General features: G+C 57.0%; 1 protein-coding gene and 1 long non-coding RNA gene across 3 annotated transcripts; one reads left to right on the plus strand and one right to left on the minus strand.

Annotated features, from left to right (window-relative positions):
• Positions 1-12: 12 nt before the first annotated feature.
• LOC142864090 (uncharacterized) lies at positions 13-4649 on the minus strand. The gene is made up of 3 exons (XR_012914683.1): positions 4565-4649; positions 812-906; positions 13-102 (listed from the first exon to the last, which is right to left on the minus strand). It is a non-coding gene; the product is annotated as an uncharacterized LOC142864090 (long non-coding RNA).
• LOC105877150 (serine protease 55) lies at positions 1806-15385 on the plus strand. 2 transcript variants are annotated; one of them, XM_012775461.3, is made up of 5 exons: positions 1806-4936; positions 8031-8226; positions 9501-9751; positions 10994-11136; positions 14602-15385. In XM_012775461.3, the coding sequence occupies exons 1-5, from the start codon at positions 4597-4599 to the stop codon at positions 14920-14922; spliced, it is 1251 nt and encodes a 416-aa protein (XP_012630915.1). In that variant the 5' UTR covers positions 1806-4596; the 3' UTR covers positions 14923-15385. The 2 variants fall into 2 exon arrangements, with proteins under 2 accessions (XP_012630915.1, XP_012630916.1); XM_012775462.3 differs by lacking the exon at positions 1806-4936 and adding an exon at positions 6635-6860 and having other exon boundaries at positions 14602-15384.
• The last annotated feature ends 392 nt before the right edge of the window (positions 15386-15777 follow it).

The following is a 15777-nucleotide window of genomic DNA, read 5'->3' on the forward strand; positions in this document are numbered from 1 at the left end:
TTGTGGATGACGATCCTCTGCACCTGCTTCCGCTCCAGGTGGAAGTCGCTGAACTTGTTAGCCCCCATGACCACGGTGACGTTTCCTGCTGCCATCTCTAATCTAAAGGAACGTGGAAACACCAGTGCTGACAACAGTCACAGTGCCTTGCACAGTCACAGACACACCTGCAAACAGCAGAGTTGACAACTGAGTAACGGCCAGTCCGAGGGGTGGGCGTGCTGCAGCGGCCCAGAGCGTGGCTGGGATCCGGCCGGAGTCGGGCCAAAGCACAGGAAGTCTCTGAGCCAGTGAGTGTCAGCTCAGGCAATGCCCATCTGGCGGGCGAGGGGGTGAGCGCCTTGACCACAGGGAGCCTGGCTGTCCGGTCAGCTGCTGTGTCCCCAGCACTTAGGACAGACAGTACACAGTAGGTGCTCTATGCACGTGTGTACAATCGATGAATCCCACGTGTTGTCTGCGTATACAGGAGGCAGGCAGGAGAGGAGACGCCTTGTGCTGATCTCTCAATACTAGGTGCGTAGCTGCCACTAGCAGCCCACCTTGGGACATGGTTGACCAAGTAAAGAGGAGACAGTGGGTGCAGAGCAGAGACCTTTGGGTGCAAAGCCCATCGAATGTGCTGGGGACACAGCCCATGGCTTCCTACGCTGGGAGCACCCACCCGTGAGCTACCCAGCCCGGGTGGAAGTGAAGACGCGGCCTCGGCGACTTACAGGGTTCGCGGGAAGCAGTGCGCGGCCGTCAGGACCCACCACCGGTGTATGATGGAGCCTCCGCAGAGGTGTCTCTGGGCCGTCTGGATACTCACTTGCCACGGGAACTCGCCGAGCCGCACTTCTAGCAGTTCGCGAAATGGTAGCCAGGAGTTCTGAAAGGCAGGCCTGTAGCCACACTGGACATTTTCTGAAAGAGAAAGGAAAGAGCCATGTGCACACGAGAAGCGCGGAGAGATCTGATCCCCACTCCCTGCATCTTGCCAGCCGAGACCAGGGCTGAAACCGAGGGGAGCGGCAAACACCAGCCAACTGCACCTCCCTCGCTGTCTACTCCCCACGCCCAAAGGGAGCTGGGGTCTGGGGCAGGCGGGACAGAGCTCCCTGGAAGGCATTCAGGGTCAAGGTGGCGATGGAGACGCACCAAAGACACACAGGGGCCATTCAGGAGACAGAAGCCGTGCAGCAATGTGAATAGGGAAGATTTAATGTGAAGAATCACCAGCTATAACTGGGAGTAACTAGGAAGTGTCCAGGGAACTCTTAAGAACACCGCAGGGCTGGGGGATAGTACCTAAGGAGGAAATGACCTTGGCAGGGGAGCCCCTCACCTCGCCTGGAGCAGGTGCGTTTACAGCCCGATGGGAGGCAGAGAAATCTGCCGGCTCGCCCCGAGCCGGAGCTAGTCCTGTTTGCTAGACAAGCAGAAAACCCCCCTCTGGAGGGCAGGTGGGCTGGAAACCGTGACCGGGACTCCTGGGTGTAGGTGGCCAATGTTGGCACACAGGTGCATGGAGGGAACTTAAGGTCAGGAGCTCGCCCGCCCGACACCCAGGGGTGCAAGACCTGGGATGTGGTCTGCACCGGGCAGTTGCATTGAGGCAGAGTGGGTTTGGGGGATTTCGAGACTGATCAGAGGAAAAGATGAGACGAGGTGGCAGCAGCACACGCAGGCTTTGTCTGGGTGAGGCTGTGGCAGGTGTGCGTACCGGGGAAGCCCTTTACAGCATGAGGCCAGCCAGGGCTAAGGTGCAGGGGCTGCCACCCAGAAGGGGAGGAGGACCAGGGGACTCTGGGGGGGATGAGGGATCTGAGAGGGGTTTCACTTGTCCAGGGGAGGTTGCTCACTGGCCAGGTGGCGTTTCTGGGTGGGAGAGCTCCCAGGGGCAGCAGCAGCTTGGGTCTTGATAGCTGCAGGCATCGTCTCACCCATAGCTAGCAGATGGGTGCAGTATCATGAGCTATGCAAAGCAGGCAGGCTCTAGATGGCTAAAATCTGCTTATTTGGACTACATTTAAAATAATTGGATGTGTAAAAAATTGGGCTTGGCACCAGCAGGCTTTCACACTAATGGGTATCCGCTTGCTGTGAAGAAATAAACAACCTAAGGGCCAACAGATGGCCAAAGTGGCCGTCTTTGGCTTATTTATACAACAGGTCACTGAATGGGGGTCAGGACTTAGCTCACTGAGAGATGCGTGGCTGGAGCCAAGCACCACTGGCCGTCCCCTCCCCACGCAATAGGAGCAAGCAGCAGCAAACAGAGGCATGCCGGACAGAAACAGGACGAAAACCCTTCCTCCTGCCGTATCCCCCTGGCACCTTCCGCTGAGGAAGCGTAATGTGCTTGCTGCAAAGAGAAATCACTTACAGAGTCCAGCTCAATTATTGCAGAGCGGGTAATAAAGGGTGGATTTGGAGCATAAAGGCAACAAATTGAGAGATGCAATTTGCAGGAATCCAAGGAAGGCCCATAGAGGGCTGGGGGGCATCGAGGGGGCACAGCAGGCATGCAGAGTAAAGGACAAGGTCCCAGTGGACACCACTATCCAGCAAATACCCATGCCCAGAAGGGATCCTGCAAACAGCCAGCCCAGGAAAATGAGGAGCAATAAATAGGGGTTTGGCACAAAAAATAATAAATATGCTTTTTTGTTTTAAGGGGAAGAGGTGGGAAATGGTAGCAAAATTTATTGGATGAAACTCTAGGAAAATGTTATCCAGAACAAATAAAAAGTCTGAGCAAACATTTTGCCATAGATTATAAAAAATAATACATTGTAAAACAATCACCTATATGAAGGAAGATTGTAAATCAGAAACTCAAGGACAAGGTTACAAAAACAGGAAGCAAAAGTGAGACAATAGGTGGAGATGGAGCGTGAGCTGGCGGCTGGCAGGCTAGAAACAGAAGAACAAAATGACAGAAAGAACACCTTGGACAAAATCCAAGGGACAAGGAAGATGTAAATTAGAAAAGCAATGGAAATGAAATAAAAATAAAGCACTAAAAAGAACGAAAGATTTTTGCACGAAGGTAATTTCTCTGGGATAAATACCTAGACGGAAACCACTACGTCATGTGGTCAGTGCAAGTCCAGCTTTTTACAAAACTGTCAAATTGCTTCCCATGTGGCCGCACTATTTTGTACTCCTTCCAGCAAAGGATGAGAATTCATCTTACTTCACATCCTTGCCAACACTTGGCTTTATCAACATTTTTTATTGTAGCCATTCTAATATATGTACATCAATGTCCACAATGGGACTGTCCACAACCCTCCAAATTGGAAACCCAAATGTCCTTCAATGGATGGATGGATAAACAAACTAAAGCACACCCACACAACGATATTGTACTCAGCAATAAAAGTAAACAAATTATTGATATATGCAATAACAGGTGAATCTCAAATGTGTTATGCTAAGTGAGAGAACCCCGGGCTCAAAAGATTACACACCATGTACGACTCTGTTTGCATGACATGGTGGAGGAGGCCGTCTACATATCGGCACAGAGACCAGATCGGCGGCTGCCAGGAGCTGGGAGGAGGAGAGAGTGTGCGGATGAAGGGGCAGGCGGAGGAAATTCTTTGAGTTGCTGAAGTTATTCAGTATCTTGTCTGTGCTGATCCCATGCATGTGTGAAAAACCCAGAGAAAGGTACACCAAATGTAAACTTTAAATTCCAGTTTGGTCCAAAATAAACTTGCAATGGAACTAAAGAATTAGGAGAAAAGATTTTGCTGAGCACATATGAGAGACAAAGGGCTAATGTCATTAAAATTCAAAAAGGTTCTGCAAATCCACTTTAAAAACTCACCTGGATAAGAAAAATGGGAAAACCATAGGAACAGGTAATTCTTAAAAGAATAAATATAAAATGGTACCAGTAAAGCTTGGAGTGGGGACAAGGGTGGTCTATGGTCAGAAGCACCTCAGAAATGCCAGATTAAGTAAAATTAAACCACTTTCTTTACTGTAAGCTGTATCAGCGCCTTGAATATGTAGATATCCACTGCGATCCTACAGAAAAAGTGTCAAATGGGACGTTTCCAATCTGGTCTCACTCTAGAACTTTTCCCCACGGAGTTTTTCATAGAACTGAGGCTCTATAGAACAAACTTTGCATGAACTCATTTACTCCTCATGACAGCCGCATAATGTTCCCCAGTTTATGAGATTACGCCATCTGATTCCGGTGTTCTAAATTAAATAAGGCCTATTCCACCACGAGTCTGCTGCCGCTCCCAGGGTTGGGCCCGCAAGGAGCCTTAATGCTTTTACCAAGAGGGGAGTAGAGACAGAAGGAAAGCCAATGGCTAAACTGCTGTGCCACGTGCCCTGCACTTCCAGAGCTCTGGTCCGGACACTGGGGGGTCATTTTAGGTGGCATCTTCACTGAGTCCCATCCATCTACTGTGAGTCATCAGGGATAATCTCTTGGTTTCCTGAGCCGCCTGCTCGAACTCGGCATCCCTGGGGCCGCTCCGTCAACTCTGCGGGCGCCAGGGAAGCGGCGGCAGCCCTTTCCCCGGTCTCTGCTGCAGGCAAGCCTGACACAGACCTGGATCTTCCTGGGCGTGTCCCTCGAGTGCCATGAGCAGTGTGATTAAAAGCTGGAGCATCTTCTTGTCATTCCAGCCCAGAATTGCCCAATCTTTGCCTCCGGCCAAAGGTGATAAAATGCCAGGTGCGGCTGCTTTGGGTGGGGGGTGCACATCACAAATGTGTGGCAGAGCCGGCCAGGTGACATCACAGAGAGCAGGGCGGGGCACGGGACGCAGGGCAGTCAGGCCCGGTCCGTCCAGCGCTCCCCCTGCAGTGGTGGCTGACGGGACGCCCTCAAAGGGCCGTGCCAGGCTGCGGTTTGTCTGCACACTCCCCTCCCGCCACCCACGCAAGCATCTGCTCCAATTACAGAGCTCGGGGTGTCTGGGTGAGTTTTTATTAATACACTTTTTGGAACCAGGTTGCAAAAGCCTGATAGGCCTTGTTAATAGATTCAGACCTTCCCACGAGGTTCACTGCGGGGAAGGAGGTAGAATTAAAATGGGTCACACGGTAACATTTGTGCTACTCCTGGTATAACAGGGAAGCTACTGTAGGGAGGACGGACTAGAGGAGAGAATGTCTCGCAGGAAGTGGCTGCAGACGGAGCGGAGAGGCCTGGCAGAGGGGTCTCGTGGTCGAGGGGCTCTGTCGGCTGAGCAAGCAGACAGGAGCCCGGGTCTGGCAGTCTGGGGGTGGAGGACGCACTGGGGAGTCACTAGGCCACCGGAGTCCCAGGCGTGGCGAGGTCACCCAGGGAGAGAGTGTGCCCAGAGCGGCACCCAGCCTGGGACCTGCCAGCGCTCACAGTCAGACCGAGAAAGGGGAGGAGGGGAGGAGGCAGGGCTGGGAAGGGCGGCTGGCAATGCTGGGAGAGCGGGAGGAGAACCAGGAAAGGGGGCAGGTGGAAAATGGGACAAGAGTGCTCCAGGGAGCAGAGACGCCTCTGACAGCAGATGATCCCTCCTGAACCTCTCAGCCCCGCCCCACCCAGATGCTGACACCCTCAATTACATGCTCCCTCCTTCCCTTCTGCATCCACTCACTGGCATCCCAAGGTGTTTCAGTCACCTCCAGCTGAAACCTTCGACAGCCCCAAAGTGTCCTCCCTGCCCACGGCTCTCTCACAGCCACCGCCCTGTTTCCTCTCGGTCATAACCTTGGTGTTTGTCAAAGGAAGGAAGGAAGGGAGGAAGGGAGGGGAGGAAGGGAGGGAGGGGAGGAAGGGAGGGAGGGGAGGGAGGGGGGAAGGGAGGGAGGGGGGAGGGAGGAAGGGAGGGGAGGGACAGAGGAAGGGAGGGGAGGGAGGGAGGGAGGGGAGGAAGGAAGGAAGGAGGGAGGGGAGGAAGGAAGGAAGGGAGGGAGGGAGGGAGGGAGGGAAGGGAGGAAGGAAGGAAGGAGGGAGGGGAGGAAGGAAGGAAGGGAGGGAGGGAGGGAAGGGAGGGAAGGAGGGAGGAAGGGAGGGGGAGGGGAGGGAAGGAAGGAAGGAGGGAGGGAAGGAGGGAGGGTAGGAAGGAAGGAAGGAGGGAGGGAGGGAAGGAGGGAGGGAAAGAGGAAGGGAGGGAGGGAGGGAGGAGGGAGGGATGGAGGGGAGGAAGGGAGGGAGGGAAGGAGGAAGGGAAGGAGGGAGGGAGGGAGGGAAGGGAGGGAGAGAAGGAGGGGAGGGAGGGAGGAGGGAGGGAGGGAAGGAAGGGAGGGAAGGAGGGAGGGAAGGAAGGAGGGAAGGAGGGAGGGAGGGAAGGAGGGAGGGAGGGAGGGAAGGGTGGGCCATACCTGGGGCCGCAGGTGAGAGTCCGGGCAGCTCACCCCACAGGGTGCAGGCCCCCCTGGGCCCTCCCCAGTCTCAGGGGCCCAGGCTGGAGGCCCCTCCCCAGGCCTGGCCCCCACAGTCACAGAGAAGCCATAACCTGACAGGCTCCGTGGAGGGGGAGGCATGTAAGCCTCAGCAAAGGTTTGGGTGTGATCCGAACTAAAACAGGTGCCCATAAGGGTCTGGGGGTGGTGGTGGGGGGGCCTAGGGCTGGGGGAGGGGAAGTGGGGATAAGAAAGGCTACAAGGACAAGGTCCCCTTGGGGCAGCCCTCTTAGAAACAAAGTGACAGCGGGAAAAGAAGTCTGCGTGACCTCAGTCTGGGTTCTCAGACTGCAGCCCATTGTGACATCGCCAGCCGGATCTAGCTCTGAGCAGGGAGGCTGCGTGGTCTCGTCGCCCTCAGCGCTGGCCTCTGTCCCCTCCCGGCCCTCGCGAGGCCAGGGCCATGCTCCTGCTGTCCGTGCTGCTGCTCTTGTCCCGAGCGGCGAGAGCACTCATCGGTAGGTGGCCCTCTCCCAGGGCCAGAGCAGCTCTCCCGGGGGCCCGGACCACCCACCGCCCTGGAGACTTTATCCCCAAGGGAATCCCAGAGTCCCCAGCATGAGCTGAGCGTCAGTCCCCGACTCAGAGGGTGAAGCGCTTGCAGCAGGAGGCTCTGGGAACCGCAGACACGGCGGACACATGGTCAAGTTCAAGGTTGCTTCTGCTCTTGCAGTCAGCTCCCCACATCTCCCCCAAAGGTCGAAGGTGGTATCTCCCTCCAGGGGTGTGGCCAAGGCTGGAAGGAAGCTGGGTTACTTAGCAGCGGTCGTGGCCAAGTGCTTCCGCATGTCTAATGCCACACCACCTCGGCGGGGTCTCTGCTCCTAGCCCGGATGGAGGTGAGGCGCTCAGAACCCCTAAGAGGTGGAGGATTTGCCCAGAGTGGCCTGGAGGGAGATGGTGGCTCTGTCTGCCCGACTGCACTGAGCTGACTGCAGTGCAGGTGGCCCTCCTTCCGCACACACCTCCTGCCCCGCGCACAGCAGGGTCACCTGGTGTCCCTTAGTCAGGCCTGGGGTCGCTTCTCTGGGCCCTGCTTCCCTCCCCAAAGCCAGCAATGTTGGTTGCAACCCTGTACAGTCCCACCTTCCTCCCTCTACCACTTTGAGGACCCCCGTGGTTCCCCTGGGCCCACCAGGACATGTGGAGAATGTCCCCCTCCGAGCCCAGCTGATTAGCAACCTTATTCCACCTCCAAAGTCCCTCTTTCCTTTCAAGGTAAAATCGTCTTTGTTTCTGGGGGGCGTGGCCCCTTAGAACTGGACGTCGCGGAGGGCCATTACTCTGCCTGCCGCTTGGGGACTGGGTTTGGGCGGCATTTCCCTCCAATTTCTCTGGCACGAGAGCAGAAACAGGCCAGGGAAGCAGCTTTCCTGGGATCACAGTGCCGGCCAGAGTCAGAGCCAACGCTTGTGACCCGTGCTCTGAGCTCTGCGCAGCAGCAATAAAGCCTCGGCCGGCTCACTCATGTCGCCAGGCACCTCTGTGGGGCGGCCTTGGTGTGCTCATCTCTAGAGTGGGGACGAGGACATCTGCTGACGAGCCTCCTGTCAGCCCAGAGCCCGGCCTGCCCGCGGTGGGTGCTAAGTGTGGCGTCTTTTCTCTTCCACTCCCTTCTGTTCCCCCAGGATGCGGCGAGAGACCCACCTACGAGGGAAGAACCCGGTACTCCCGGATCATAGCGGGGCTGGAGGCAGAGGTGGGCGAGTTCCCGTGGCAGGTGAGCATTCAGGCAGAAAACCAGCATTTCTGTGGCGGCGCCATCCTGGACAAGTGGTGGATCCTCACGGCAGCTCACTGCATGACGATGACGATCCCCATCTCGTAAGTGCCAAGAGCCCAGCCCCGCTGCTTCCCCGGTGCCCCACCCCGGGCACCCGCCCGCCAGCCAGACCCGATCGCCGGAGGATTGCTAGGGCTGCTCGGGCTCCAGCTGGACACGGATGACTCCCACATGGCCCCGGCCACGTGGTGGCAGCCAACCTGGGGCTGCGCCCTCCCCGTCCCTCCAGTGACATGGGTTCCCCAAGGCCACACCCTGTCCTCTCTAGGAACACCTGGGGCTTGATGAAGCCAAAGGCTTGGTCCATGTGCCTGTGCTAGATTGAAGTCCTTCTAGAAGGACGCCCTTCCATTCTGGAAGTCTGTTTGTCGGGCATCCAACCCCCACTCTCCTGCGCCTTGTAGACTTTCCTCTATGCTGTGGCACGTGCGTGGACGTCCAACATTTACTGGTGACTAACCATGTGCCAGTGCCCCTGCTAAGAAACTTCACCTGTGTTAACTCGCGTAATTGTACAACGCCCCTCTGAGGCAGGTAGAATGAATAAGCCCCGTGTGTGGGTAAGGAGACCAAAGTCCCATAGAGTAGGTGACACCCCAGGTGCACAGCTGGCAGACACCGGCAGGACCTAAATTCTGGCTCCACCACCTGTGCTTTCTGCTGCGCTGCCTCAGGGAGGTTTGTGGGTGCACAGAAAGGCTGACTTTAAAGGGTTAACCCAAACCCTGGGGAGAGTCTCATCATGGCCTAATAACCAAGGAACCTTGTGGCACCTGTTGCCATGGGACACTTAGGGACGGGCTTTTGGAAAGTTCCTGGCCATTCTGCCTGGAGGGGCTTTCCTGAATATTGGCTTACGAGTGAAGATCTTTTCTGCAGGTCTAGATGAACTTCTGTCCCTGGGTCTCTAAACTGTCAGTCATTACAGTGGACGTAAAATAGGAGTCCTAACGCCTGGCCTGTCTGAAGGCAGGTTTGATCTGTGCCAGGCAGCCCTTTGTGGGCTCTTCCGAGTGTCCCCAACGAGGTGTTAGGAGCATCATTCACTTCTCTGGTCTCAAACTTCTGGCCTCAAGTAATCCTCCTGCCTCAGCCTCCCAAAGTGCCGGGGTGACAGGCATGAGCCACCGCACCCAGCCCCAGCGCCCACTTCTCTGGGACCTGAGATGGAGCAGAGGTGTGGCTGTGCTCTGCTCACGGGCCATTCTGGCACCTCCTGTCCCTTTCTCAAGTTCTCGCACCCACAGAAACTCCCAAGCACTCTGGTGACCTCCCTTCCCCTCCTTCTCACCCCTTTCCTGCTCCGTGCCACCAGACCTGTGGATCTGAACGTCGTGGTGGGGACCAACGACTTAACCAGCTCTCACGTGGAGGTAAAGCGGGTGGCCGCCATTATTCTCCACAAGGACTTTAAAAAAGCCAACATGGTCAACGACATCGCCTTGCTCCTGCTGGCCACACCGATCGCGTTCAGTGACCTGAAGGTGCCCATCTGCCTGCCCATGGCGTCCGGCCCCTCCAAGTGGCACCAGTGCTGGGTGGCAGGATGGGGCCAGACCAACCCTGGTACGAGGGCCGTGGAATCGGAAGGAGGGGAGGAAGGTGACGGGGAGAGCTGAGCAGGGGGAGGCGACCGCGACCCACGTGGGAGCAAATCCCCCCACAGCGAGGGCCCCTCGGGCCCCGGCCCCGCCCTCTCGAGAGCGGAGGCCCCAGCTAAGATGCCAGGGCTGAGCCAGTCCCCAGGCGTGGTCTCCCCAGCCAGCGCGGGGCGTCTCATGTGCGTGTTTAATCGCATGCAGACTCTCTGCTCAGCCAGGGCCCCTCCGCTCTTTATTCCACACATCTCCGTCGCTTCGCACGTGCATGTTTCCCGCCTGGTTCGTGCCGGCGTCTGAGCTGTCCGCCCCGGGCAAGGCTCTGACGGTCCTGGCGTGTCACCGGACCATCCCGAGACACGGCTCTGTTGTCACTTGTGCTGTTACTTGCCCCTGATAGGAGAGTGTGCACCGGGGCAGAAAGGTATCTCGAAAGCCCCGCTGGACTGTCCCCAAGGGAAACCCAGCAAAACCTAAAGCAAACAGCCCAGGCAGCAGACGGGAGCAGCACAGCCCCGCTGGGGCCTGGGCAGGACTCCGGGTGGATCCTCAGGGTTGCCGTGCAGCGAGCCGGGGCCTGCAGACGTAGGCGCTTCGGGAGCGCGGCGACCGGGCGAAGTGGGGGCAGGCTGGCTCCGGGCTCCAGGCACTGCTGGGAAGGCAGGAGGGGAGGAGGCGGTTAAAGCCCTCAGTAAGGGGCGGAAATGTGGAGTGTCTGCGTGGCTAGTTGATGAGGTCTCCGCCTCCGCAGACCCCCGTCCCCTCTGAAGGCTCCCGGCCAGCCCGCCTCTGCTGGGGGACGAAAGTTGTCACTGGTGCCAACCCATGTCCCGCCACCCCGAGCCAGGGCCGTGTGCTGCCCACGTAGTGACAAGCAGCCACAGGCAGGTGCGGGAGGAAGCCGAACGATGCCGGGGAGGGGCCCTCAGCCAGTTCCGAGGAGCAGTCAGGCTGGTGGGCGTCCTGGGAGTAGAAATGCGGTTTTGAATGCGGGGAATCATTCCAGGAGGTGTGGAGAGTCGTTTGCAAACTCTCAGGGTGGGGGTGGGTGATCCGCAGGTGTGCGGTTACCTGAAGGAGGAGCGCGGAGCCGGGGGACAGAGGCTGGGGACAGGGGACGGGCAATCGAGGGCACAGTCCATTGTGTCATCAGCGCAGGGCCCTGCCGCCTGCTGGCTTTCCTAACGTGCTTTCTTTCTCTCCGGGCCAGTCGACAAAAACTCCATGCAGACAGACCTGATGAAAGTGCCGATGATCATCACGGACTGGGAGAAGTGTGCAAAGGATTTCCCCCAACTTGGCAGAAACATGCTGTGCGCCGGGTACAAGAACGAGAGCTACGACGCCTGCCAGGTAAGTCGGGGACCCCCCCGGCAGGTCCCAGCCCCTCGGGTGCCGATGCACGGGATCCCCTCTCTGCCAGGAATAGTTAGGGGTCTGGAGACTGTGTGGTATCAGAAATGTGTCGTCTTCTTCAGGTCCACTAGGCATGTCGGGCTTTGGGGGGACTCTTAAAAAACAAACAAATCTAAGGAGGATTTGAGATGGATACAAGGAGCCATTGCAGGTCATTAGTTAGTGACCTCTGTTGAGCGTGATTGGCCTGGGGACCCGAGAATGAAACCCGGTCCTCACCTGCCGCCGTCCCCCGGGGCAGGTCGTCGGGTAAACATAGCCACAATATGTTGATGATGCACGTTAGTTTCATTGCACCAGAGTCTGGTCTTTTAGCATATCTTCAATAAAATTAATGTGAAAATTTAAATATAAAGAAATTTTTATTGATGGCCACAAAAATAGAAAAAGAATTCACAAATTCGTTCCCCCTGGCTGTAAGGACAAATGGTGAGATTGGCGTCTGAACTCACAGACGCCGTCGTCACCTTGGGTGTGGCTGCCTGCGAGCCTGCCTCGTCCCAGCCGAACGCCAGGCGCCTGCCCACCGGCCCTGCCGTGGTCTGGCCGTTGGCGTAGAACTGCAGAAGTGGATGATACGTATTCTGAGCAGTGACGGGGAGGCTGCCCCGTGGAAGGCGGGGGGTATTTATCTAGAATTAGCTATGACGGTTTAACGCGAGGAGATTGGTAACTCTCCCCTTGGGAGGGGCTTGGTGGGATAGGGTTAGAGGAGGGAGGGAGAGGAGAGGGGCAGCATCCGGTCTTCTAGTGGTCCCTAGTGATGAATCGTCATGTCACATGAACCTTGTGTTTTCGCCACATACTGGACAACTGAAAAAACACTGCAAAAAAAAAAATAGAGAATTGAAACTTGTGGCTCTGGAAAAGATGGAGCAAACACACTTCTCCCGGTCCCTTCTCCTAAGTACAACGAAAAGCATCGGACATTACATGGTGAGATGAAAACAAAAAGGCTGACAGGTGCAGAGCAGAAGGTGCACTGGCCGGAGACCCAAAGACTTAGGAAGGACACAGCAGTGGCTCCCTGGGTTTCCTGTATGTCTCCAAAACATCTCAGACTGGACGCTGGAGAAGACTGCGAGCCCGGAATGCCAATGGGCACAGAAATAGACTGACAGCCATAACCACGCCGGGGTTCCAGAGGGGTCGAGCATGGCCATTAAAGGGCAAAGCAGGGGTCCTGGTGATGATGCGCATGTTCCGTGTCTTGACCAGATCAGTGTCACTATCCTGGTCGTGACACGGTACCACAGCTTTGCAAGGTGTTGTTGGTGGAAACTGAGCGTGTACAGGGTCTCTCTGCATTCATTCTTGCAATTGCATAGGAATCTACAATTATCTCGAAATTCGAAGAATCAATTTTTCAAAAAAAGTTTTAAGTGCCACAATCAAGCAAAATATGAAATCAAACAAATCCCGGCTAGCAACGTGACGCTTTTGTGAAGGCCCTTCTTCAGCAACGGTCATCCCAGTGAACTGCACCCGCCTGTTTTCTTACCCGTCCTCCGAGCTCTGGCAGAAACGGGCCTTGCTCACGAGTGAGCTCCCAGCGCCTAGCGCGGTGCTTGGCATGTCACTAATGCTCAACGAATGTTTGTCAAATAAATGAACGAGGAAGCCGGGTGTCGGTAACGTCGCCACTGAGGAAGGGCACCTGAGAGTCTGCAGGGGAGACGGGGTTAGGAGCAGCCGCGGGGCCGCAGGGCGCTTTCGTTGGGGGCTGCCCAGCTGACTCAGGCTTAGACCTGGGCCGCACTGCCAGGTGCTGCCTTGAACACAGCCCCCACCGTGGGGTGCGTGGAAGTCTCGCTTCACTCCATAGAATCTTGGACTTAAAGAATCACAGACCTCTAGAGCTAAAAGGGATGCACAGAAACGTTTCACCAAAACTCTGCTGTGTGGATGAGAAAACATGGCTATTTTAACCATCGACCCTCCCCTTAGTTGTCAGAATGGCCCTGCAGCCGTGTGCTGACGTCACAGCTCTCTTGCACACGGTGGTTTCAAGCCATCTGCCTCTCCCTCCCACCCTCCCCTCACCCTGGTTCAGACCCCCCATTTTTCACCCCTCTTAAGCAGCCCCTCCGCCCCCCGCTGCCTCCCTTCCCCACGCACCCCTACGTGCCACATTCCTGCGCGTCCTCAAGCCCAAAGCTTTCCTGACGGGACTCGTCAGCAGGACCCCTCCCTCCGCTGCACTGCTGCCTGTCCTGGTCACACGTCTCCCGTCCCAGCGAACACGCTCCTGTCTATTTGTACGTTTAACTCCTCAGCGAGTCCACGCGGCCCCATATCCCGAACGCCTGCCGACGAGCGTTGCCCCAGTGAAGATTTGTTCAGTGACAGCGATCGAGCCTCTTCTGGACCTCAGTTTGCTGATTACACAATGGGAATCAAAACGCCCACCTCGCAGATCCCTGAGCTGACGGGGTTGATAAAAAAAAGCAAGGAACTAACGCCGTCACCTTGCGCCTTGTGGCCAGGACACGCTAATCCTCCTCCTCCCCTTTTAGTGGAATACTCCATTCTAGCCACCTTTTTAGGGACATGGAAAGGGACACCGTCTCTCCACTGGAGAAAGCCGCTTGCAAGGTTGAAGCTGCTCAGCTCCTTGTGGGAGGGCGCTGCATGGCAAAGGTGGCTAGAGCACACGTTTGGTGTCAGAAAATGCTGGGTTCCAGCCCTGGCCAGGCGACTTAAGACTTTCAGCCAGCCGTGTATCCCCCTGGAGGTGCATCTGCCTTACAGAGGGTGGCAGGAAGCCGCGTGTGCCTACAGTGCATGACTGGGTACAAGCGCTCCGTGTACTGGGATCACTGTGTGAGTCACAGACCCATGCGATTCCATCTGGAAGGGCTACAGAACCCGGGAAGCTCAGCCCGCCTGCACTTAGCAGACACCCACACCGAAGAATTAAAAAGGAGCGTCATCATCCCCCCACGTCTCGGGAAGAACAGCAAAGGAGACTGATTCACAACCCCAATAGCACTTCCGGCGTCCCATTTTCTCTCCTGCCCTTTCCGGAGCTTCTGATTTGACAAGGGCCACGACATTCGTCTGCCCTCTTCCATCAGCCTGTGTGACGGTCACTCTGTCCTGCGCCCCAGTCTCCCTGCGCTGTGGACCGGGTGATAGTTCCCCTCTGAGCCTCCCTCTTCCTCCCCCAGATTAGGTCCCATCCTGTGCACCCCCATCCTAGCTCAACACCCCGGGGCACCCAGAGCCAGCCCTACAGCAGCACGCCCCTCGGGCCGGGGTGGGCATTGTGGCCCTGGCGAGGTGTCCTCCGGCCGCTCGGAGCAGGACGGGCCGAGGGATCCTCCCCCACGAGTGCGCTGTGCCCTGCCTCGTGCGGGCACTTGGCGTGGGCTCGCCACTGACTGTGCTCTCCGCCCGCAGGGTGACAGTGGGGGGCCTCTGGTCTGCACCCCGGAGCCTGGTGGAAAGTGGTACCAGGTCGGCATTATCAGCTGGGGCAGGAGCTGTGGCCAGAAGGGGACCTCGGGGGTATACACCAACGTGGCCACCTACAGCGTCTGGATCAATAAGGTGACCCAGAATGAAGGAAGGCCCTTGGAGACCCTGGAAATGAGGGGCCTGAAGCAGAGAGCAACCAGCCCCCGAGCCTCGAGACCCCCGGAGCCAGGAAGCCCCCAGTTCTGGCTCTGGCTCTGCCTCCCGTCCTATGTGTTATATAGAGCTATTTTCTACCAAAAATAAAACAGATTCTATTTTTGAACCCTAGGTGGAAGGCGTATGAGGACGTGCCTCCCGCAGAGGCGCTGGCTGCAGAGCAGAGCTGGGCTGGCATGGAGGCTCGGAACGGAAGGGCCAGAAAGCCAGGCTGGGGCCCTGGTTTGGGGACTGGGCTTTGGGTTCATGGATTAGTCAGGACTCTCTTCACTCTAGGTGACAGTCACCTAACTCAACCCGGCTTAAGCCAAAAAGAGATGTTTATAGTACACATAACAGGAAAAAAAAAGACTGAAAAATCCAGGGGTGGTGTGATGACTTCATGCATGGCTGGATCTAGGGGCTGAAAAGATGGCGACAGGGACTGCTGTCTGTGGCCCGTCACCCCTGAGAAGGGCTTCCAAGCAGTGGCCGTGATGAGCACCAGCACCTCCCACACGCGTCCCAGCAGCTCAGCAGTCACAGTGGGAGGACAGAGCTCACTCCTGGTAACTCCAGCGAGTCTGCCGTCTTGTCTCACGGCCGGGAAGCCCACGGCCCGAGGCTGCTCCAGTCACTGCAGCCCAAAGCCATGCTCTCCCGGCCAGGCCAGGCGAGTCCCACACCCACCCGGCAAAGGGCCAGCCACCCAGCTGTGTGAACTGGCGGTGGGTGGAAGGGTGGGGCCCCACAACAGAAATCAGGTGCCACGAGCAGAAAGAAAAAGGGGTTGGGAGCTGCAGATGTCCGTAGACAGTGGACACTCTGGCCGATCCCCGCTGGGCCTGCCTGGCTCGTGCAGGCCTGCGGGCGCTTCTGCAAGCATGCCTTCCAGACGCTGCTTTAGGACCACTGGAGAGCAGGGGCAGAGTGGGGAAAAGGAGAGCCAGGGTGCTTTTTACT

This window comes from Microcebus murinus, chromosome 24 (genome assembly GCF_040939455.1).
Source record: "Microcebus murinus isolate Inina chromosome 24, M.murinus_Inina_mat1.0, whole genome shotgun sequence".
In the NCBI taxonomy this organism is placed as follows: Eukaryota; Metazoa; Chordata; class Mammalia; order Primates; family Cheirogaleidae; genus Microcebus; species Microcebus murinus.